Genomic DNA, 25,926 nt, shown 5'->3' on the forward strand with positions numbered 1-25,926 from the left:
TACAGCACCTCTGTTTTCTCCAGGTGTCTTGTCCAGGGTTCCGCATGCTGCTGATAATGAAAGGAGCCAACCTCCTGAAGAAATAGGGGGGAGGAGTAGGGTGGGTAGACAGTAAGCTTGATTTGGGAGAGGGACTGCATCTGATCTGCTTGCATGGTATCTATCTCAGTGATTAGCACAGTGCTTGGACTATAATAAACACCTAACAAATGTCACAATGATCATTGTTGCACGTGTTATGCCAGGTTCACAGTGTAACAAGGTGAAGTGTCAATATTACAGAAATAAACAGGATTCCATTTCCACTTCTCAAATGTCTACTACTTGGAAAGGCTGAAGGACGAAATGAATAATAAATAAATGATATTTGTTAAGGGCTTATTACATGCTAAAAGTCTACTAAGTGCTATGGTAGATACAAGATCATCAGGTTGGATACAGTTCCTGTCCCAAGTGGGGATAACGCTCTAGAAGGAGAGAGAACAGGTATAGAATCCCTATTTACAGATGAGGAGACAGGCACAGAGAAGTTAAGTGACTTTCCCAATGTCCCCACAGCAGGTGAGTGGCAGAGCCAGGATTAGAATCCAGGACCTCTGACTTCCAGACCTATGCTCCTTCCTCTAGGCCATGCTGCTTCTCATGTCTTCTCCACATAAAGTCTTAGAGAGGAAGCATCTTTACGTAGGAGGAAGGCCCAAGGAAATCCAGTATTCTCCAACAAAAGAAGTCAGCTTCCCCTTAGATAACTCCATGATGAATTAGAGAAACAGTACCTGACAGCACTAGAGGCACCAGACTTGCATGATTTTAAAAAGAAGAAAAACATTGAGATTGCTTACAGAAGAGGATTTGAACTGACACCTCACCAGAGCTGATTTACATAGTGAATTCCACATTTTTCAGAAGTCAGGAAAGGTTAATGGGTGTGCAAGATGTAAACACAAACACCGGTCCATATGCGCACACACACACACACACCCCACATTCCCACATAGCTTTGCTCTACATATCTTCTATACCCAATAACCAAAGCATTGACTCCATACGTATCTTTTCCTTCTTCTTCCTGAATGTGAAGACTTTAGTGTTTTCCTCTCCCCTACAAGACTTGTAAGATCCTTCAGGGAGGGGATCATGTTTACTTATTCTACTGTGTTCTCCCAGGTGCTTGGTATAGAGGAGGCGCTCAGTAAGTACTGTTGATAGATTGTTAGGAAAAGGAATGTGGTGAGAACATTTGGGAAATGTCCTAGCTTGAAAACTCCTTGCCCCAAAGGACCCTGACCTAACCCTGGGACCTAAAGTTCATATCTATGGCCTAGGGATGGCCTAGCATGGCCTAGAAGCAAGAACACAGTCTTGGGAGTCAGAGGTCATGGGTTCTAATCCCAATCCGACGCTTGTCTGCTGTGTAACCTTGAGCAAATCACTCAACTTCTCTGTGCCTCAGTTACCTCGTCTGTAAAATGGGGATTAAGATTATGAGCCCCACGTGGGACAACCTGATTACCTTGTATCTTCCAACACTTAGAACAGTGCTTGGCATGTAGTAAACGCTTAACAAATACCATAATTATCATCTCGGTCTCAGCATGGGTTTCGCTGCTGTGAAATCGGGATTCTATAGACCCTCATCATTCCAGGGAAAAATAGACATCGAAAAATATCAGGTTGGGTGATCTGATATCTTTATTAAAGAACGATAGGCCATCTAGTCATCTGGGGAAATAAGTATTTGCTTCAAGTTCTGTGCTATTTGGAATAAACTGATAAGGCTTAATGAGGTTTTAACTTTGCCTGTGACTTCCTTTATGAGCTTGTGCACTGGAAGTGATAACATCTCTGTTGGGAGACAAAGGGCTGAGAAAGAAACTCTTGCACTGCTAAGTGTGTTGTGCTGTACTATCCCAAGCACCTACTATAGTGCTCTGCACATAGGAAGTGTTCAATAAATGTCACTGATTGATTGATTGATGGGGTAATCAATTAGCTAGTGACCAAATTTTACCGGGTTCTTTCTTTGCCTGCTGCTTTGTGCTGGTTGCTGGGTTTGGGATCTCATATCATCAGATAAGGTAAGGAGTGTGGTCTAATGGTTAGAGCACAGGCCTGGGAGTTAGAAGGACCTGGATTCTAATTTTGGCTCTGCTCCTGTCTTCTGTGTGACTTTGGGCAAGTCATTTAACTTCTCAGTGCCTCAGTTATCTCATCTGATAGTCAATCATATTTACAGAGTGCTTACTGTATGCAGAGCACTGTACTAAGCAATTGGGAGAGTGCAATATAATAACAGACACATTCCCTGCCCACAACAAGCTTGCAGTCTAGAGGGAAATGGGGATTAAACTTGTGAGCCCCATGTGGGATATTGACTGTATCCAACCTGGTTAGCTTGGATTTACCACACTGCTTAGTACAGTGCCTGGCATAGTCAGGGCTTAATTTATACCATTAAAAAAAGAGATTAAACATCTTGCTACTTTGTGGTGGGCAGTCAGTTCAGCCAGAGGGCCTTTGGTGGGCTTTAGACACTTGTGAAAGGAGTTTTCCTGACTTTTAGGGTAAGAACTGGGCTGCCAAGGAGGAGACAGAGACATGTACCCTCTGTGCAATGGCACAGAGGCCTAGTGGATGGAGCCCTGGCCTGGGTGTCAGAAGGTTCTAATCCCAAGCTTCGCCACTTGTCTGCTGTGTGACCTTGGGTAAGACACTTCACTTTTCTGTGCCTCAGTTACCTCATCTGTGAAATGGGGATTGAAACTGTGAGCCCCACGTGGGACAGGGACTGGGTCCAACACAATTTGCTTGTAACCACCCCAGCGCTTAGGACAGTGCCTGGCACACAGTAAGCACATAAATACCACAATTATTTATTAGTACGACTCCTACTCCAGGGGCACCATCTTGCCAGGTGTCCCACCCCAAATGCCATTGAATCCAAAACATCCCCTGGTGTAATGCCCAAGTGGATGATAGAAATGGTTTAGCCGCTGGCCAGGGCATAAGGGGATTTGCAACTACAGAAACTTTCACCATCACGAACATAGTGACCTGGGACCTTGTCCCAGAAGCCAAATGAACCAAAGGCTTCCACGGTCAACTGCCAATGACTGTGCACTATACAATCCCACAGCCGTAGCTCCACAGAAGAGGGAACGGCGGTGATCTGACCCACTCCGGAAGATGGCAGGAAAATCGCATTAACCACTGAAACGAATCGGAATAAGGGCAAACTATGTGTTTTATTACCACCGAGAGCCATTTAATGAGGCAAAAATAAGGCTGATCTTAATGGAGTGGGCCCCTTTGAAGGGATTGTGGTGATTTACATTTCTCTGTGACTTTATTTATAGCCTCTTTATTGCAATGTATGCTAATCGCATCATTATTCAAATTATGGTTGTGAATAAAGTAATCACATACCAGGCTGAGCTTTCGACCAAAGGGCAGTCGTGATTGTAATTCTAAACGGAATCATGCGGGAGAGGAAAAAAAAATCAATCAATAGCATTTCCTGAGGGCTTATTCTGGGCAGAACACTGAACTAAGCATCTGGGAGAGTACAATAATAATTATGATACGTGTTAAGCGCTTATTACGTGCCAAACACTGTTCTAATAGACTGTCAGCTCATAGAGGGCAGGGAATATGTCTACCAACTCTGTTGTATTGTAGGCTCCCAAGCACTTAGTACAGTGCTGTTCACACAGTGAGAGCTCAATAAATACCATTGACTGATACAATAGAGTTAGTAGACATTATACCGGCCTTCCAGGAATTTAAAATCTAAAAGGGGAATTCAAGTTGTGAGGGAGAGTTGAAAATGATTTACAAAGGCAGGGACCTTGTCTACCAACTCTATTGTATTGTACCCTCCCTACCCATTCATACAGTGTTTTGCACACAGTAAGCACTCAATCAATGCCACTGACTGATTGATTGAACGAAGCAACAGACCCTTGATCACTGACTGCAGACTGTTAGAGAATGGCTCAAATCAGGGAGATTCAGAGCAACCGATAGATATACGTGTTTCATTCTTTCCCTCTCCCATCCAAAAGTGCCCCCACTCTTAACTAATACAGACTTGGCCTCTTTGCTTCTCCCAAGATCAGAAAGGCTTGAGTGCTTAGGAAGATGGAGCGAGAAGGTGGAGAGGGAGGAGCCAGAAGAAGAGAAAGTTTGGGCAGGGACTGCCGATTGAGGACAGAAAGGAATTCCGGGAGACATAGTTGAACAAAGGCCCAACCCAGGATTCCTCTCTGGCCAGTGGCCTTTGTCCAGACTGCTGACCCTAATATAATAAGAATGGTGGTATTTCTTAAACACTTACTATGTGCCAACCACTATTTTAAGCACTCGGGGAGATACAAGGTTATCAGGTTGTCCCAGGTGGGGCTCACAGTCTTCATCCCCATTTCACAGATGAGGTAACTCAGGCACAGAGAAGTTAAGTGACTAACATCACCTCCTTCTCCCGTCTCCATCCTTCTTGTCCCTCTCACTCTCCCATCTGCTCGGCCTTAAGCACCAGAAAGGTAAGCACATGGATGTAACACCGCTCATCATCATCATCAAATGCCGTCGAATCCTTATCGATCCTTAGGGCCTCTGTGGCCATATTTTCTCCAGATCATCCTATCTTTGCTCATCTATGGTCATTCTGGTATGTGTATCCATAGTTTTCTTGGTAAAAAACACAGAACTGGTATACCACTGCCGCCTTCTGCGCAATAAAAACTTTAGTCTCTGCCCCTGTCTTTGATCAACATTTTGATCACTTGATCATCCACATCTGACTCTTTCCCATGCTGCTGCTGTCCAGCATATAATAATAATAATAATAATGTTGGTATTTGTTAAGTGCTTACTATGTGCCAAGCACTGTTCTAAGCACTGAGGTAGATACAAGGTAATCAGGTTGTCCCACATGGGGCTCACAGACTTAATCCCCATTTTACAGATGAGGGAACTGAGGCACAGAGAAGTTAAGTGAGTTGCCTGAAGTCACACAGCTGACAAGTGGTGGAGCCAGGATTAGAAGGCGAATCAACTTGGATGCTTTGGCTTAGACCTCTCCGTTATTGGTAACCCTGATGAGAGAATATCTCTCAATGGCATAGCTCTAAGCTTCATTAGCGTATGCAAACTCTCTTGCCCCGATAAGGTGTTGATTCATAGCGGTCCAAATAAACTAATAATCGAAAATGATGGTAATTTCTCAGCACACAGTCTAAAATGAATGCTGCTAGAAAACCAGTGTAGCTAGAGAAGCAGCGTGGCCTAGTGGATAGAGCACGGGCCTGGGAGTTAGAAGGACCTGGGTTCTAATCCTGCTCAGCCACTTGTCTCCTGCGTGACCTTGGGCAACTTACTTCTCTTCTCTGTGCCTCAGTTACCTCATCTGTAAATAAAATGGGGATTAAGACTGTAAATAATAATAATAATAATGATGGTATTTGTTAAGCGTTTACTATGTGCCAAGCACTGTTCTAAGCACTGGGGAGGTTACAAGGTGATAAGGTTGTCCTATGGGGGGCTCACAGTTTTAATCCCCATTTTACAGATGGGGTAACTGAGGCACAGAGAAGTTAAGTGACTTGCCCAAAGTCACACAGCTGACACCTGGCACAGATGAGATTCGAACCCATGATCTCTGACTCCAAAGCCCATGCTCTTTCCACTGAGCCACGCTAAATGTCATGTGTGGTAGGGACAGTATCCTAAAATGACAACCTTGTAATCAGCCCAGCAGTTAGTAGAGTGCCTGGCACCTAGTAAGCACCTAAATGCCATTAAAGAAAAAAGAACAGGTGTGCTTTCAAGCATGTACACACACACACACACACACACACACACACACACATATATATGTGTATATATATATATATATATATATATATATATATATATATATATATATATATATATATATATATATATATATATACACATATATAACTGGTGCCTTGCTAGGACGATGAATTCCAGAGGGCGAGTTTCTCCAGAAGCCTTTCCAAGTGAGTATCTTTGCCCGAGCGTACAATAACTCTTCTATTCACATGGAGATTTCCTTCCCCCGCTTCCGAGTGGCTTGGCATTGAAACAATCTGCCTTCCCGAGGAACCTAGCAATTTGGTCCATTCGCTCAGCTCGTAATCACTGTGATAAAAAAGTATAATTACAGAAAATAAGTTAGGCTGTGTTTCCAGAGACGACGAAGATGGGCTATTCTGTTGAGTTCTCCAAGTGACAGACGCCCCTGCTCGATGACGGGTATCTTTAGCTCTTGACAAAGAGGTGTGTTTGTGGTTCCTTTTCGGCCTGACATCTGTCAATCCAACTTCCCTGCCGCTTCTTAGTTAAATGTGCAAAGCTCTCCACGTCACTCCTGAACAACAGGCCTCTTGTCCAAGCCCCCACCCCCCTACCAGAATTTCTGATGACCCTCTGCCAACAACCCCTAGTTGCAAATAATTTGGGATCTTCCCTGCCCCCGTGAGAGTGTAAGCTCCTTATGAGGTTTCCCAAGCCCTTGGTATAGTGCCTTGCCCAAAGGGCATGTTCAGTAAATACCATTTCCACTGCAGAAACTTGCTCCCTCATTACCTCCCGGTACCCAGGCTGTAAACTCATTTTTTGGGTTTTTTTCTACGGTATTTGTTAAGCAATTCCTATGTTTTGTTTTGTTCTCTGTCTCCCCCTTCTAGACTGTGAGCCTGCTGTTGGGCAGGGACCATCTTTATATGTTGCCAACTTGTACTTCCCAAGTGCTTCGTACAGTGCTCTGCACACAGTAAGTGCTCAATAAATATGATTGAATGAATGAATATTCCGGTCACTATACTAAGGGCTGGCATAGATACAAGCAGTCAGGTTGGACACAGTCACTGTACCACATGGTGATCACAGTCACTGTCCCACATGGTGATCACAGTCTTCATCACCATTCTACAGATGAGGTAATTGAGGCACTGAGAAATGAAGTGTCTTGACCAAGGTCACACGGCAGATGAGTGGCAGAGCAGGATTAGAACCCAGGTCCTTCTGACTCCCAGGCTGTGCTCTATCCACTAGGCCACGTTGCTTGCCTAATGTGAGCTTCGGTGCAACGTTAAATTACTTGCCCAAGTTTACATGACATGAAAGTAGTCCTCGAGGTTTTGCATCCAGATCGGCCACCTCAGGGTTAGAGGTCAGAGTTCGTCCTGAGTCCAGCTTTCTAGTACAATGAGAGAGTGCAGCTGGAAAGATCATCAGGCTGGGGGCCAGGAGACCTGAGTTCTACTCCCAGCTCCCCTCAGTGGCTTGCAGTGTAACCCCAGGTGAGTCACTTCACCTCTCTCTGCCTCAGCTTCCTCACCGTAAAATGGGAATTAAAATACCTGAGTCTCCCTACCTCACAAGAATGTTGTGAGACAAAAGGAGAAGCAGCATGGCTTAGTGGATAAAGCACGGGCCTAGGAGTCAGAAGGACCTGGGTTCTAATGCCGGCTCGGCTACTAGTCTGACCTTGGACAAGTCAGTTCACTTCTTTGGGCTTCAGTTACCTCATCTGGAAAATGGAGATTAAGACTGTGAGCCCTATGTGGGGTGCAGGCTGTGTACAATCCAATTTCCTTGATTCTAACCCAGTGCTTAGTACAGTGCCTGGCATGTAGTAAGCACTTAACGAATACCACAATTATTACTATTATTGGCATGGAAGACCTTTGAAAAAATGAAAGCCATCCACCAATTCAAGGAATTAGGATGAAGGCAAATCCCCAAGGAAACTTAAAATCCATTCTCAACTGTCCTCTTGGTCCTAAACAAAAAGATCAAAAACTGTCCTGAAGAACTTCTTCCTCCTTTAAAAAAAACAAACACCTGTCCATCCTCCCTCTCTCTCTCTCTCTCTCTCTCTCTCTCTCTCTCTCTCTCTCTCTCTCCTTCCAGTCACATGAGACAAAAGCAGAGGCCTCTGGGATATTTTGGTTCCCATCTTCCTGAGTCATCATTGTCACTATCAATTCAATCTATCGAATGTCTACTTTGGGCAGAGGAGTGAACATGAACAGACAAGTCTGGGAATATGAAGTGTGATTTTCTGAAAGAGAAAGCTGATGGAATTTGCATCCACCACTCCATCAACTTAGAATCACCTGTGGGTCGTCACAAGGGATTTGGGTAACAGCTCAGAATAATAATAATGGTATTTGTTAAGCGCTTACTATGCTCCAAGCACTGTTCTAAGCACTAGGGTAGATATATGGTTATCAGGTTGTCCCACATGGGGCTCACAGTCTTAATCCCCATTTTTCAGATGAGGTAACAGGCACAGAGAAATTAAGTGACTTGCCCAAAGTCACACAGCTGACAAGTGGCGGAGCCAGTATTAGAACCCACAACCTCTGACTCCCAAACCCGTGCTCTTTCCACTAAACCATGCTCCATGTTCTAAAGCTGTAGGAATTCTGAGAACAACCACAACAATAATAATAATAATTGTGGTATTTGTTAAGTGTTTAATTTGTGCCATACGCTGTACTAAGCGCTGGGGTGGATACACGCAAATTGGATTGGACAGAGTCTCTGTTCCCCATGGGGCTCACAATCTCAATCCCCACTTCACAGATGATGTAATTGAGGCACAGAGAAGAGAAGCGTCTTGCCCAAGGTCAAACAGCAGATGAGTGGCAGAACCAGAATTAGAACCCAGGTCCTTCTGACCCTCAGGCCTGTGCTCTATCCACTAGGCCATGCTGCTTCTCTAATGTGAGCTTTGGTGCAAGGTGAGGCGAGAGAAAGAGACAGTTTTGTGGGGAGAGGAGAGGGAGAAAAAGAGGGAGCTCTGGGGAGAAAGTACAACGAAGATGAGAGGGGGAGACAGCAAAGCAGAATGGTTTGCAATGACCCGCTGTTGGGTAGGGACTGTCTCTATGTGTTGCCGACTTGTACTTCCCAAGTGCTTAGTACAGTGCTCTGCACACAGTAAGCGCTCAATAAATATGATTGATTGATTGATTAATGGTTTCTGAGCCGCAACCTGGACTGTGAGCTCACTGTGAGAGGAGAAGCAGCATGGCCTAGTGGTTAGGATCATGGGCCTTGGAGTCAGAAGGACCTGGGTTCTAGTCCTGACTCTGCCACTTGTCTGCTGTGTGACCTTGGGCAAGTCTTTTCACTTCTCTGTGGCTCAGTTACCTCACCTGTAAAATGGAGATTAAATCTGTGAGCCCCATGGGGCACAGAGACTGTGTCCAACTGGGCACATAGTAAACACTTAACAAATACCATAAAAAAAAGGGAATGTGTCTACCAACTCTGTTGTTTTATACTCTCCCAAGAGTTTAGTACAGAGCTCTGCTGAGTAAGCACTCAGCAAATCCCATTGATTGACTATGATTCCTGCTTGCTCCCCAATAACACATGCTCCCTCTGAAACTTGACAGTAATAATAATGATAACTATAATAATAATTATGGTATTTGTTGAGAATTTACTATGTGCCAAGCACTGTTCTAGCACTGGGGTAGATACAAGGTAAGCAGGTTGTCCCATGTGGGGTTTACAGTCTTAATCCCCATTTTACATATCAAGTTACTGAGGCACAAAGTTAAATGACTTGCCCAAAGTCACACAGCAGACAAGTAGCTGAGCCAGGATTAGAACCCACAACCTCTGACCCAAGCCCAGGCTCTTTCCACTAAGCCACACTGCTTCTCGGTGATAATTGTGGGCAATTATCTCATCCCACTGCCATGGGAGGAAGCGTAACCAAGGAAGAGTTTTGCATTTCTATGAGAGTTATAAAAGGGAAAGGGAAAATAATCAGTCTCCGGGAGGCAATTAATAAAAGGCCGTCTGGGTTCCTATTTTGGTTCGTGGTAGAGGGTTGGGATTTGCTGGCATAGCAGGGACCTGGAGGTGTTTGTTTTCACACCCGCCGATGGTAATATTATTTCACAAAGGCACTGTGCTTCCCAAACACAAGCTCATTATTCCCATGAGACAGCAAGAATATTCTGATTTGTCTGAGACACATATCTTCCATTAAGATATGGGGGTGGGTGAGAAGCAGGGGAAGCCATTGGTCAAGACCAGAAGGGATAGATTCCTTTGCAATTATCAAGATCCTGCCCCGATGACTGTCATTTCAGAACCTGCGTTAGTACATGAAAAACCCATTTCTGAATAGAAGCAGGGCCCGGTAGAAAGAGTCCAGGCCTGGGAGTAAAGCTATCTCGGTTCTAATCCCGTCTCTGCCACTTATTTTTTAACGGTATTCGTAAAGTGCTTACTATGTGCCAGATGCTGTACTAAGCATTGGAGTAGTTACAGGCTAATCAGGTTGGACATAATCCATGTCCCTGCGGGGCTTGCAGCTGTAATCTCCATTTTACAGATGAGGTAACTGGTACTGTAAATCCATTGTGGGCAGGGATTGTCTCTCTTTATTTCCGTACTGTACTTTCCAAGGGCTTTTATGACAGTGCTCTGCACACAGTAAGGACTCAATAAACACGATTGAATAAATATTGTACTCTCCCAAGTGCTTAGTACAGTGTTCCGCACACACTAAGCACTCCATAAATATGACTGGCTGACACATAGAAGTGAAGTGACTTGCCCAAGGTCACAGTAGACAAGCAGGAGAGTTGGGATGTGATGTCAGTCCTCGCTTCTCTGGGCCTCGGTTTCCTCATCTGTCAAATGGGAATTAAATGTCATTCTCCCCACACCTTAGACTGCGTGGGACTGTGTTAGAGCTGACTGTACCTACCCCAGGGCTTAACATATAATAGGCACTGAATGTTATGATTATTATTGGGTCAGAAAACTGGTCCACACAGCCTCATATTCTACTTCCATCGATGGCAACAGGATGTCTCAGGAGGAACTATATCTGCCCCTGACACTCATCAGAGTGTCAGCTCCTTGTAGGCAGGGAACATGTCTCTTGGTTCTGTTGCACTTCCCAAGCACTTAGTACAGTGCTGTCATGGAGGAATTGATGCCCCATCCCCACAGTCGCTCCGGCTATTTATTTCCTGTTTAAACAGAACAGGCTCTTATAGAGCACGTACTCTCCTCCAGCCTTCCTAAGTGCTTGAGAAAGCCGAGACAATACCCTAGAAATGTAGTGAAGAGAAACGGAGAGGCCATTATAAGCTCTCAAACAAGCTCATGCACAACTTGGGGAACTGCGATCTATTTACCGGAAGAATAAGAGCACATAAACTGGATTTAATTCCTTCCCTATTTATGACAAGGGCCCCAAGATCTGAAAATTCCCTCCAAGAAGCCAACTCTCCTCCAAGCCGAGAAAGCTCTTTATTCTCAACTTCAGGAGCCTCCTGTCCTGCAATCCCCGGGGTGGGGTGGGGGGTATCAATCATGTTTCTCTCGGAAAATTCTGAATTTATGGGCCTGGACCATCATGTATCTCTTTTTTTTAATGGAATTTTTAAGTGCTTACTATGTGCCAGGCACTGTTCAAAGCACTGGGGTAAATACAAGCTAATCAGGTTGGACACAGTCTCTTATCCCACATGAGGCTCACGGTCTTAATCTCCATTTTTGGATGAAGTAACTGAGGCACAGAGAAGTGAACTGACTTGCCCAAGGTCACACAGTGGACATGTGGCAGAGAAGGGATTGGAATCCAAGTCCTTCTGACTTAGGGCCCAGGTTCCAACCAATAAGCCAAGCTGCTTCTCCATTGTCCCTTTCTCCCTCTCGATCACAGTGTGCTCAGCAAAATCATCTCCCACCAACTGCTGCAAGGAGTGTCTATTTTTGCCCCGATTAATCACAGCCTATGAGAACATACTCACTGTGAGAGCTGCCTATAATTATCGATGTACCATACCACTCTTTAAAAAGCCAAGATTACCCACTGCACCTCTGCATTCTCCCTCAGAATGAGAAATAAGCCTCATCTGGGACTTCAGCTTTCTTGGTAGATTTGCACTTAGACCTGTTGCTTTGTGTTCAGCATAAACTGAACCCATTCAGGTAGATGTGGAGAGTTAATGATAATGGTGGTATATATCAAGAGCTTGCTACATGTCAAGCACTGTGCTAAGGGCTGGGGTAAGTACACAATAATCAGGTCGGATGCTGTCCCTTTCCCATATGGGCCTTGCAGTCTAAGCGGGCAGGAAAACAGGCCTTCAACTGTCATTTGATTGATGAGGAAACCGAGGCTCAGAGAAGTTGAATGATTCTCCCAAAGTCTCGCCACAGCTGGAAAATGGCAGAGTCAGAATTAGAACCCAGGTCCTCTGGCTCTTGCTTAGTGGAAAGAGCACAGGCTTGGGAGTCAGAGGACATGTGTTCTAATATGGCTCCACCACTTGTCTGCTGTGTGACCTTGCTTAACAAATACTATTAAGACCTAAGGAGTGGTCAAGAGTCAATTCTGCTCATGAATTTCACAAAGAGCTGCATGCTTTCATTCAACAGACTGTACTCCTGACTCACTCTGTTCACACCGCTCTTTGATCGAAGAACACTCTTCTCCTCTAGACTGTTGTGGGCAGGGAACGAGTCTACAGATTCTGTGGAATTGTAGTTTCCCAACTACTTAGTGCAGTGTTCTGCCCACAGTAAGTGCTCAGTAAATACCATTGATGATAATGATCACAAAAGAAGCAACGTGGCCTAGTGGAAAGAGCTCAGGCCTGGAAGTTGGAGAACCTAGGTTCTAAACCAGGCTCTTCCAACAGCCTGCTGTGTGACCTTGGGGAAGTCAATCAATCAATCAATCAATCGTATTTATTGAGCGCTTACTATGTGCAGAGCACTGTACTAAGCGCTTGGGAAGTACAAATTGGCATCACATAGAGACAGTCCCTACCCAACAGTGGGCTCACAGTCTAAAAGGGGGAGACAGAGAACAGAACCAAACATACCAACAAAATAAAATAAGTAGGATAGAAATGTACAAGTAAAATAAATAAATAAATAAATAAATAGAGTAATAAATATGTACAACCATATATACATATATACAGGTGCTGTGGGGAAGGGAAGGAGGTAAGACGGGGGGATGGAGAGGGGGACGAGGGGTACTGAACTTGGGTAGGGACTGTCTCTAGATGTTGCCAATTTGTACTTCCCAAGTGCTTAGTACAGTTCTGCACATAGTAAGCGCTCAATAAATACGATTGATGATGATGATGATGATGAACTTCTCTGTCCCTCCATTTCCTCAACTGTAAAATGGAGATTAAATACATGTTCTCCCTCCTACTTAGACTGTGAACCCCATGTGGAGACTGTGTCCAACCTGAAGAGCTTGTATCTAACCCAGGACTGTACACAGCGCTTGATGTGTAGTAAGTGCTTAACAAAGACCATAATAATAATAATAATAATGATTATAAAATGTCTTCTGATTTTTCTCCCAATTAACACACTGTTGCTCTTCAACTAGCCACTTCCCATTGTAGTTATCAAGATCACAGAAACTTTATATGATCGTCAAAGATTGGGTAAAATAGGACAGAATTCAGGGATTACTGTATTAAGTTACACACCCCCAAAACAGGCTCCCTCCCCTCCAGATTTGGTCTCTCTGATTAGCAGCATGTGCAGTTCTTATTTATAAACTGTAAGGAGTAATTATGAAAACAGCAGGGCCTTCTAGGCCTCTCTGGGAGACAGACAGGCTGAGAACATGCATGAAACTTTTGTCTACCACCATTAAGCTCATTAAAGCGCGGCTAAATATAGCAGGTCTGCAACTGTTTGCAGTGTTCATAATCACAATTAAGACGTACTTGTTGGGGCTTGGCAGAAAGAGGCTGTGAAATCTTGGAATTGACACTGGAGTCCTGTAACATAGGCTAGTGGATGGAGCCCGGGTCTGGGAATCAAAGGACCGGGGTTCTAATCCCAGATCCATCCACTGTTTGCTGAGTGACCTTGGGCAAGTCACTTAACATCTCTGTACCTCAGTTCATCTGCAAAATGTGGATTAAATATCTGTTCTCCCTCCTACTTAGACTATGATGCCCTTGCAGGACAGGGACTGTGCCCAACCTAATTAATGTATAATAATAATAATAATAATGGTATTTGTTAAGCATTTACTATGTGCCAAACACTGTTCTAAGTGCTGGGGTAGATAAAAGATAACCAGGTTGTCCCATATGGGGCTCACAGTCTTAATCCCCATTCTACTGATGAGGTAACTGAAGCATAGAGAAGTTAAGTGGCTTGCCCAAGGTCACACAGCAGACAAGTGGCAGAGGTGTGTTTAGAACCCACATCTTCTGACTTTCAAGCCCATGCTCTTTCCACTAAGCCACGCTGTTTCTCATACCACAGCACTTAGAACAGTGTTTGACACATTTTTAAGTGCTTAACAAATACTATAAATAAATAAAAAGCCCATTGCCAGGAACAAGCAACCACATACAAAAGGGAGTGATGAATGAAATCCCCAAGTAGCCTGAAAAACAGGCATTTGGCGGGGGTGGGGTGGGGGGAAAGGCCTTTTAATGTTCTCTCTGACCAGAAAAATTAAACTGCAGTACCTTAAAAGAACCCCCTCAGGGTCCCACCTGGAGAGTTTCCAGTCCTCTACCAGTCTCCACTACGGGAGGGAGAGTCAAGCAGAGGCCTGCCCAGTCCTTTTCTAGCTTGTGCAGTGCTAGCGAATGGAAGGCAATCTGCTACAATCTGCAGAGACCCGAATTTACTGTGTGGAAGGCGGCAGTGGTAAACCACGTCCACATTTTTACCAAGAAAACTCTATGGATACACTACCGGAATGATTGCAGATGGAGAGCGGGGTGTTCTGGGAGAGATGTGTCTGTGGTGTCTCTATGGGTTGGAAATGACTTGATAGCATAAGACAAGACCTTAAAAGAAGCAAGTTGCAATAATAACAATAATAATGATGGTGGCATTTATTAGGCACTTACTATGTACAAAGCACTGTACTAAGCGCTGGGGGGGGTTACAAGGTGATCAGGTTGTCCCATGGGGGGGGCTCACAGTCTTAATCTCCATTTTACAGATGTGGTAACTGAGGCCCAGAGAAGTGAAGTGACTTGCCCAAAGTCACACAGCTGACAATTGGTGGAGCCAGGATTTGAACCCATGACCTCTGACTCCAAAGCCCAAGCTCTTTCCACTGCACCACGCTGCTTCTCTTAATCTGCCTGCAGACCCTAAGAAAACTTAATCCTTCTTTCATTCAAACCTGTTAGGACAGAACTGCACTTGAGGCTGCCATTCATTTCCATTTCCTCGTCGATTAAATCCAACCTCTAATCACTTCCTGAGCCAACACGGTTCCGTGGCCAGCCGGCTTGGCGCCTCAGGCTGATGTCTCCTCAGATCTCCCAGGGAGCAGCCAGAGGCCGTGTGATGGATACCTAATGAATGGAGTCTGAGTCCCTGAGGAAGATCCTACCCATACGCTGCTTTCCAAGTGGAAGTTGGTTAGATCCTGCCATCTGCCATGTTGTTCACCTTTTATCATAACTTCAACTTCTCCCCACATTCCAGAGAGATGGAGAGAGATAGGGGACCCGCCTAGTAATAACTGTGGTATTTGCTAAGCATTTACTGTGAGCCAAGCTCTGTATTAAGCACTATAGTAGAGGCAAGATAATCAGGTCAGATGCAATAGTATTACCACCCCCATTATCTATCCCAGCAGACAATAAAGAAACTCAAGTGAAGAGAAGCAGCATGGCCCAGTAGACAGAGCCTGTGCCTGCAAGTCTGAAGGATCTGGGTTCTAATCCCAGCTCTGCCACTTGTCTGCTGTGTGACCTTGGGCAAGTCATTTTGCAGCCTGTGCCTCAGTTACCACACCTGTAAAACAGGGATTAAGACAGTGAGCCCCATGTGGGTCATGAACTGTGTCTACCCTGATTAAGTGGTATTTACCCTTGCGCTTAATATAGTGTCTGGCACAGAGTAAGCGCTTAAGAAATACCATTTAAGAAAAAAGAGGCTTAACCTTAAATAAATTCAGAAACTACATGATGGACAGCAAATGGTAGCCTGCTCCCTGAGGAAAACCACATCTTCACTGCTGGGTTCCCTCCCGAAATCATGTCGGGAGGACCATCTGTTCCTACCCTGCCGAGCTGTTTATAATAACTTAATCTGTCGAGACAAATATGTTCGCATAAAGCTGATAACATATGTTTTCTCTCTGCCGATGATAAAGAATGTTTTAATAGATTCAGAGCTGGGTCCCTCACCGTCTGAGATCTGCTTTTGGAGGCGAAAACGGTGAAACTTGTTGGTCATGGGAAAGGCATAGCTGGAAGGTACAGCCTGATGGATAGAGCATGGGCCTGGGAGTCAGAAGGACCTGGGTTCTAGTCCCAGTTCCACCACTCATCTGGTTTGTGACCTGGGGCAAGTCACTTCACTTCTCTGTGCCTCAGATACCTCTTCTGTAAAATGGGGGTTAAGACTGTGAGCCCCAAGTGGGACAGGAAATGTGTCCTGATTAGCTTGTATCTACCAAGCTGTTAGAACAGTGCCTGGCACATAGTAAGCCCTTAATACCACAAAAATAATAGGATGCCTGGGATGCACTGAAGAGAGGAAACCAAGAGGGAGTCTGTCTCCTTTGGAGAGAAGCAGCTGTTTGCCTCTGGCTGCTTTGTTGTCAATCTATTCCCAAAGCTCCTAGATCATCAAACGGATAGTAATTGTGGTATTTGTTATGTATTTGCTATGTGCCAAGTACTGGACTAAGTACCAGGGTAGACATGAAGTCATCAGGTTTTATGTGGGCTCATGGTCTGAGTAGGAGGGAGAACAGGTATTGAATCCCCATTTTGCAGAAGAGGCAACTGAGGCCCAGAGAAGTGAAGTGTTTGGCCCACGGTCACACAGCAGGCAGGTGATAGAGTGAGGATTAGAACCCAAGTCCTCTATCTCCCTAGCCTGGGCTCCCTCCGTTAGGTCAAGCTGCTTCTCTCTCACTGCTTTAGTACAGTGCTTTGCACTCCACATACAGCCAACAAACACCTTTGACTAACCAAGCCCAACAGTCATTTTTTTAACAGTCAGTCAATTGTATTTATTGAGCACATACTGTGTGCAGACTACTGTACTAAGCGCTTGGGAGAGTACACTATAACAATATAACAGACACATTCACTGCCCAACTTCCGGCTTATCTCTTGGACGCAGAAAACCATTCGGGATTGAACAGCAGCGAGAGAGGAGCTTGTGAAACGGTTGATGTTGAAGTGCACCAAGTTGAACTCGGGTTTCCTCACAGACAGGGTGAGGGCTGAATAGCACACTGTAATGGGTCGGTTTCAATATCTCGGAGTAACAAACAAGGTCACCAATGGGCTGGCCTGAAAACAGGTTTTCAAAAATACAGCGGGCTCAAACCGGGTGCCTGTGAACCTATGAATCCCAGATTCTTGGAGCTTTTCAGGAAAGTCAATACTAAACGTTGGCCAGATTTTAGGTCATTCACATCTTTACTTCTAAAGGTTTAGAGAGGTAGCAGGGCCTTTTCAGGAAAATGTAAGGGACCCACATGCAGGGGAAGGGGGGTCAGTCTTAATTCCCATTTCACAGATGAGGAAACTGAGGCACTTTGAAGTTAAGTGACTTGCCCAAGGTCACAGATTTCATTACCATAATTCCTTAAAAATGGGTTGCTCATTTGATTCACCATTTGACCCCCCACCTCCCCAGTGAAAAAAAGAAATTACCACAACCCAAAGTGACATGTGGAAACTGATTCATATTTGAGATTGATCCTGGCATTACAATTCTCATGGGAATAAATTCAAAGAAAAAGAGTCAAAAAGTGCAGACTCCATCAACTCACGTTGTTTTTCCTGAAGAAGGCTGGAGGTACAAAATGCCGGCTCTTCTCCTGAAAAAGCAAAATAAACTTTGTTATACCAACATTCGGCTCTTTCTGATTAGCATGGGCAATTTGCAAAGCAGGTGCAGCTGAAATCATAATAATAAATATATTTGCTAGACCCTTATTAGGCATTGGTTGCACACAGTCCAGGTCCCATGTGGGGCTCACGTGGAGAGCGTTCCAGGCCAGAGGCAGGATGTGGGTGAGATAGATGAGCTCGAGGGACAGCGGGTAGGTTGGCATTAGAGAAATGAAGTGTGGGGGCTGGGTTATATAGTAGGAGAGTAGCGAGGTGAGGTAGGAGGGGGGTGAGGTGATTGAGTAGTTAGAGAGTGGGTATAAAATTACCCATGAACACCTTCACTCTCACTTGACGTGAGTGTAAAACAGCTGTAGAGTTTCTCTAGATTTAGATGGGGGTCCTTTGTGGTAAGAAGGGCTGTCTTCAGAATCAACTTGTTCCCCACTGCACCAGTATCACAGAGCTAAATACAACTCCCATAATAATAACAACAATTATGGTGTCTGTTAAGCGCTTACTAAGTGCCAGACACTGAACTAAAAGCTGGGGTGGATACAAGAAAATTCATTCATTCAATCATATTTATTGAGTGCTTACTGTGTGCAGAGCACTGTACTAAGTGCTTGGGAAGTACAAGTTGGCAACATACAGAGATGGTCCCTACCCAACAATGGGCTCACAGTCTAGAAGGGGGAGACAGACAACAAAACAAAATATATTAACAAAATAAAATAGAATAGTAAATATGTACAAGTAAAACAAAGAGTAATAAATAGAGTTGGACACAGTCCCTGTCATGCACAGGGCTCACAGTCTTCATCCCCATTTTACAGATGAGGTAACTGAGGCACAGAGAAGGGAAATGGCTTACTCAAGGCCACACAGAAGACAAGTGGCGGAGCCGGGATTAGAACCCATGACCTTCTGACTCCCAGGCCTGTGCTCTATCCTCTATGCCATGCTGCTCCATGAGCCTTGTTCTTCCAGATGTGTGGCTGGCAAGACAATCCTCAGCAACTGCCAAAAGGGCCAATGGGGTTGGAGGAGGGATATCAGCTTCCTCTAGTTCCACCCACCTCTTTTCTTTTTTTTTTAGGTATTTGTTAAGTGCTTATTATGTGCCAGGCACTGTATGAAGTGCTAGGATAGATACAAGGGCATCAGGTTGGACACAGTCCCTGTCCCACATTTTACAGATGAGGTAACTGAGGCACAGAGACGTTAAGCGACTTGCCCTAGGTCACAGAGTAGACAAGCAGAGGGGGTCTTTTCTGAGGAAGGCAGAGAAGGAACAGAAGAGCGGCGGTGTGGCCTAGTGGATAGAGCACAGACCTGGGGGTCAGCAGACCTGTGTTCTAGTCCATCATTTGTCTCCTGAGTGACCTTGGGCAAATTGTGACTTCTCAGTGCCTCAGTTGCCTAATCTATAAAATGGGGAGTGAAAACTTCATTCATTCATTATTTTTGAGTTCTTACTGTGTGCAGAACGCTGTAGTAAGTGCTTGGGAGAGTACAATAGAAAAATAAACAGACATTTCCAGCTCGAAACTGTTCTCCCGGCTACTTGGATTGTTAGCCCCATGTAGGGTAGGGACTTTGTCCCACCTGACTGATTTGTATCTGCCCCAGCACTTAGAACAGTGCTGAACACATGGTTAACGCTTAACCAATACCATAAAAAAAAGAAGAGGAGCCCCACTGGTGTAAATGGACAGACAGCAGGAATAAGGTTTCATCTTGATCTGCAGAGCTCGGGAAAGGAAATCTGTTGTTTATAGCCACCATCTGAGAACCTCCGGAATGCTTCTGCTCATTAAACGGCTTGTCTTCCTGCCGCCCCTGTTCGCTCTACCCAGCCAGATAGGCTATTTGATGTGATTCACGTCATTAAGCAATGACAGATGCTACTGCAATAAAATTATTAGCAGCATAAACTTTGCAATCTGATCATCTTGATACAAACATGGTCTAATTGTTCCACCGCCTGAAGAACAGTGCCTCACCTCTCCATAAAACCACGCAACCCTGCCTAAAAGAGAAATGGCCTTCTCATTCATTCAATCGTATTTATTGAGTGCTTACTGTGTGCAGAGCACTGTACTAAGCACTTGGGAAGTGCAAATCGGCAACCTATCAAGTGTCAGTTCTTTGTCCCCTTCTGTTCTCTATCTACACTCACTCCCCTGGTGAACTCATTCGCTCCCACAGCTTCAACTATCATCTCTAAGCTGACGACACCCAAATCTACATCTCTGCCCCTGCTCTCTCTCCCTCCCTTCAGGCTCATGTCTCCTCCTGCCTTCAAGACATCTCCATCTGGATGTCTGCCCACCATCTAAAACTCAATATGTCCAAGACTGAACTCCTTATCTTCCCTCCCAAACCCTGCCCTCTACCGGACTTTCCCATCACTGTTGATGGCACTACCATCCTTCCCGTCTCACAAGCCCGCAAGCTTGGTGTCATCCTCGACTCTGCTCTCTCGTTCACCCTTCACATCCAATCCGTCACCAAAATCTGTTGGTCTCACGTCCACAACATCGCCAAGATCCACCCTTTCCTCTCCATCCAAACTGCTACCCTGCTGTTTCAATCTCTCATCCTATCCCAACTGGATTACTGCATCAGCCTCCTATCTGATCTCCCATCCTCCTGTCTCTCCCCACTTCAATCTATACTTCACACTGCTCCCCAGATCATCTTTGTGCAGAAACACTCTGGCCACATTACTCCCCTCCTCAAAAATCTCCAGTGGCTACCAATCAACCTATGCATCAGGCAAAAACTCCTCACTCTTGGTTTTAAGGCTCTCCATCACCTCGCCCCCTCCTACCTCACCTCCCTTCTTTCCTTCTACAGCCCAGCCCGCACCCTCCGCTCCTCTGCTGCTAAACTCCTCACTGTGCCTCACTCTCGCCTGCCCCGCCGTCGACCCCTGGCCCACGTCCTCCCCCTGGCCTGGAACGCCCTCCCTCTGCACATCCGCCAAGCTAGCTCTCTTCCTCCCTTCAAAGCTCTACTGAGAGCTCACCTCCTCCAGGAGGCCTTCACAGACTGAGCCCCCTTTCCTCTCCCCCTCCCCATCCCCCCCGGCCTACCTCCTTCCCCTCCCAACAGCACCTGTATATATGTCTGTTACAGATTTATTACTTTATTTATTTTACTTGTACATATTTACTATTCTATTTACTTTATTTTGTTAATATGTGTTGTATTGTTGTCTGTCTCCCCCTTCTAGATTGTGAACCTGCTATTGGGTAGGGACCGTCTCTATATGTTACCAACTTGTACTTCCCAAGTGCTTAGTACAGTGCTCTGCACACAGTAAGCGCTCAATAAATATGATTGAATGAATGAATGAATGAACCTACAGAGACGATCCCTATCCAACAACAGGCTCACAGTCTAGAAGGGGGAGACAGACAACAAAACAAAACAAGTAGACAGATGTCAATACCACCAGAATAAATAGAATTATAGCTATATACACATCATTAATAAAATAGAGTAATAAATACGTACAAATATACACAAGTGCTGCGGGGCGGGGAAGGGGGTAGGCAGAGGGAGAGAGGGGGCGATGGGGAGGGGAGGAGGAGGAGAGGAAAATGGAGGGTTCAGTCTGGGAAGGCCTCCTGAAGGAGGCAATCACAGTAGGGCTTTGAAGGGAGGAAGAGAGCTAGTTTGGCAGATGTGTGGAGGGAGGGCATTCCAGGCCAGAGGTAGGACGTGGGCCAGGGGTCGATGGCGGGATAGACTCCAGATGTAGTCCTGTGGGGAAGACCCTGATTTGGAGATTTGGGGGTATGGGGAGAGGGGGGAGGGCAGCGGAGGATTGCATGATGACAAAACGGCATGAAACTTTCGTGGAACAACAAGTGATGGGAATAAAAGCTCAGGCATTCAAAAGCTGAATTGAGAGCTTGCTCACATGGGTTAGAGGAATCTGAAAGTGACTCTTTCTTCTTATAAGGTCTTGGGGTCTCGACTTTCTTCCTATGCTGGAGGGGGCAGGAGCAAAATTTCCGAAAGGCTGAGTCAATCTTGGCCTTCCAGACACCCCATCAGGGGAGCTCTGGGGGCAAAAAATGAAAAAAAACACCCCAGCTTAATTCAGGCCATTCATCCTAGGGAGGACCAGTGCAATCGCCCATAGGGAAAGGGTTCTGGAGACTGGAGAAGCAGTGTGGTTTAGTGGATACAGCATGGACCTGGGAGTCCGAAGGACCTGGGTTCTAATCTCGTCTCCAGTACACGTCTATTGTGTGACCTTGGGCAAGTCACATCCCTTCTCTGGGCTTCAGTTACCACATCTGTAAAATGAGGGGTAAGAGTGTGAGCCCCATGGGGGATAGGGACTATGTCCAAACTGATTAACTTGTATGTACATCAGTGCTTAGAACAGTGCTTGGGCACATAGTAAGCACTTAACAAGTATCATTATTATTATTGTTATTATCCTCTTCCTTCAGAACTCAAAGTTCAAACCAAAGGCAGCACTCTGGGTATGCCATCCCTCCCTGAAGTCCAGGTGATTCCATCCCCTGCTTCTAAAATCCCCAGGGGCCCTAAATGCCCAACACGGAGGAAGGAACACACCAGACTCCTTGGGCAGAGAGGAGGACCACTGTGAACTTTCAAAGTGGAATTATTCTGCTTTCACATGTAGAACTCCCAGTTTTCCTTCACCACCCCTCCATACTGGCCAGATCAAATCAGAAACATCTAACCAAAACCTCACGAGAGTGGAAACAAATGTCTTAACTCTCTTGGGGTTCCATTTGGCAAGTTGATCAATCAGTGGTATTTATTGAGCATTTACTGTGTGCAGAGCACTGCTCTAAGTGCTTGGGCGAGTACAATATCACAGAGTTGGTAGACACATTCCCTGCCCACAGTGAGCTTACAGTCTTGGGTGGGGGGAGGAACAAACATAATATAAATACATAAATTATGGCTATGTACCTAAGTGCTGAGGGTAGCTCTTCCCTCCTCTCCCCGCCTGACAGCACTTATGTATCTATGTGTATATCTATAATTTTATTTATTTATAGTGATGCCTGTTTACTTGTATTTATGTCTGTCTCCCCACCACCACCCCAGACTGTGAGCTCGTTGTGGCAAGGATTGTCTCTTTTTATTGCTATATTGTGCTTTCCAAGTACTTAGGACAGTGCTCTGCATACACTAAGCACTCAATAAATGCAATTGAATGATGAATGAAGTGAATAAAGGGTGAAAATCCAAGGGCAAGTTTGACACCAAAGAGAGCAGGAGAAGAGGAAAAGAGGGCTTAGTCTCAGAAGGCCTTTGAGGGAAACTGGAATATGCTCATATGTACAGTTTTTTTCTGCCCATTTGCAAACTTTTATGGCTGCATATTTATTGGTACATTTAGGTGTTTGACTACCTCATCCTGGTGTTTATCCTGCTTTTTTCCTTCTTCTTACTCCTGCTTTCACTATCCTAAAGATGTCTTTTATGTCTGCCTCCTCTATCATTATGCTCTGCTGCTTTCCCCACCTATAATTTGTCTATCTCCTTCACTAGAATGTAAGCTTCTTGAAGGCAAGGATCATGCTCTATTTTTTTCCCCCAAGTGCTCAGTACAGTGCTCTTGTGCACATTAAGTCCTTAATAATACCATTGATTGATTGATTGCTTATTACATTGTCAGCTTCTTGAGGGCAGGAGTTTTGTCTTCTGACTGCAGTGTTCTCTCCCAAGTACTTAGTGCAGGGTCTAGTGCTCAGTCCAATACCCCTAATGGAATTCATCATGGACAGAGAACATACCTACCATTTCTGTCATATTGTGCTCTGCACAGAGTAAGCGCTCAATACATACTGTTGATTGACTGATTAATGGATGGATTGAGCTGGATTCTCCACTGCAACGAGACGTTTTATTCCAGAAGACACAGATCCTGGTCCTGGCTGCCTTCTGCCTTTTGAAAATGATGAAAAGTCCTTCATTCCAGAAATAAATTTGTTCTCTTATTTTTGTTTGCCTTTATGTCAAACTCCCTCAAAACCACTTCATTCGTTTGACCCTGGCAAGCGTTATTCCTTAAAAGGGCAATGGAAAACACGAGTATTTCTTGTCTATAGGTGACAAATGTGCGGAGAAAAAGCGCTTAGGATTTTGTTTTTGGGACGCTCCAGAAAACGAATTTGCTTCAGTGACCTGATCTTAAAGTCTGTGCTTGTGAACACATAAACGTTAAAAAGACAGATCGTCGCTTTAGCACTGCGATCCTGGTTTCTCATTTAAATCATAAAACAGTCCTTGGCAGCTTTAGAGTAACTAGATCTAAAACCCCATCTGACATAGGGTGGGGAGAGGAAGGGAGAGGAATTTGGGGAGACAGGAGGGGGCAGTTGAGATATTATTCGGAGCCATGGTGGAGGGGAGAGAGTTGGGGTTCAGAAAGACTGGGGTGGGAGTGACAAGATGCAGACTTCTAGAAGGCAAACTCGTTGTGGGCACGGAACGCGTCTCCAACTCTGTTACACCGTACTCTCCCAAATGCTTAGAATAGTGCTCTGCACACAGTAAGCACTCAATATGGCGGATTGATTGGTTGATTCATGTCTCTCATCTCCACAGCACAGTTTCCCCTAACCTGGGTCTCTCTGTGACCCTGGAAGCTAATTGGGCCAAGACTCCTTTGATTACCAGACTGCAATCATTCTGTGTTCACTTAACACACAATTTTTATGTGTACATGTGGTATTTGTTAAATGCCTACTATATGCCAGGCACTGTGCTAAGCACCTGTATAGATATAAGTTAATCAGGTTGGACACAGACCCTGTCCCATGTGGGGCTCATAGACTTAATCCCAATTTTAGAGAGGTAACTGAGGCCCTGAGAAGAGAAGTGACTTGCCCAAGGTCACAGAGCAGACAAATGGCAGAGCAGGATTAGAACCCAGATCCTTCTGATTTCCAGGATATTTGGAGGGTAGTGATCGCTCTGTGGGATCCAGGGACCCCTCCATACAGAGGGGGTTCCCTCCCCAGCCTCATTTCACTCTTTTCTCACCGAGTTTGGCCCTGAATTCTTAATCAACTGGTGCCATTTAGTGAGCGCCTACTGAGTGCAGGACACTGAGTAAGTACAAGTAGAAAGCAGGAAGCTGTGCAAATTCATCCAGATGAAACAGCTGAACAAATTAAATGAACATGGAGATAAAGAGAGAGATGATATATACTTATATGAAAATGCATATTTGCATCCAACTGCTGAATTGAGTACAAAAATGCTTGAGGGTCTGGGAAGCCTGGAGGGGTTTTTTGTTTTTTTGTTGGGGGAGTGTGTGTGTGTGTGTGTGTGTGTGTGTGTGTGTGTGTGTGTGTGTGTGTGTGTGTGTGTGTGTGTGTAATAATACTTGTTGAGTGTCATGTGCCAGGCATTGTACAAAGCACTGGGGTAGTTACTAGTTATTCATATTGAACATAGTCCCTGTCTCATATAAGCAGCGTGGGGAAGCAGTGTGGCTCAGTGGAAAGAGCACAGGCTTTAGAGTCAGAGTTCATGGGTTCGAATCCGGACTCTGCCAATTGTCAGCTGTGTGACTTCGAGCAAGTCACTTAACTTCTCTGTGCCTCGGTTACCTCATCTGTAAAATGGGGATTAAGACTGTGAGCACCCCCGTGGGACAACCTGATCACCTTGTAACCTCCCCAGCACTTAGAACAGTGCTTTGAATATAGTAAGTGCTTAATAAATGCCATTATTATTACTATTATATAAGGATCACACTATTAATCCCCATTTTACAGATGAGGTAACTGAGGCACAAAGAAGTAACTTGCTCAAGATCGTCCAGCAGACAAATGGTAGATTCAGGATTACAATTTGGGTCCTCTGACTCCCAGGCCCATATGCTTTCCACTAGCTCACATTGCTTCTCGGTGAGTTCCTTAGCCTGGGAAAGACACTGAGGTAAATCGAGTGGCTCCTTACTTAGTGTATAGTAAGCATGTGTCCTGTAGAATACATGTGTGATTCCAGGTAAAGAGCTCATCGGGAAAAC

General features: G+C 45.0%; 1 protein-coding gene across 3 annotated transcripts in view; it reads right to left on the reverse strand.

Moving 5' to 3' along the window:
* PITPNM3 (PITPNM family member 3) overlaps window positions 1-25,926 on the reverse strand; it is a 196,123-nt gene that overhangs the window by 81,767 nt on the left and 88,430 nt on the right. For all 3 annotated transcript variants that reach the window (XM_038759618.1, XM_038759619.1, XM_038759617.1), the window contains exon 4: window positions 17,822-17,869. In XM_038759618.1, the coding sequence (XP_038615546.1) occupies window positions 17,822-17,869 (48 nt within the window). The remainder of the gene's footprint in view (window positions 1-17,821; window positions 17,870-25,926) is intronic.

The sequence above is a fragment of the Tachyglossus aculeatus genome, chromosome 17, assembly GCF_015852505.1.
Source record: "Tachyglossus aculeatus isolate mTacAcu1 chromosome 17, mTacAcu1.pri, whole genome shotgun sequence".
Taxonomy (NCBI): domain Eukaryota; kingdom Metazoa; phylum Chordata; class Mammalia; order Monotremata; family Tachyglossidae; genus Tachyglossus; species Tachyglossus aculeatus.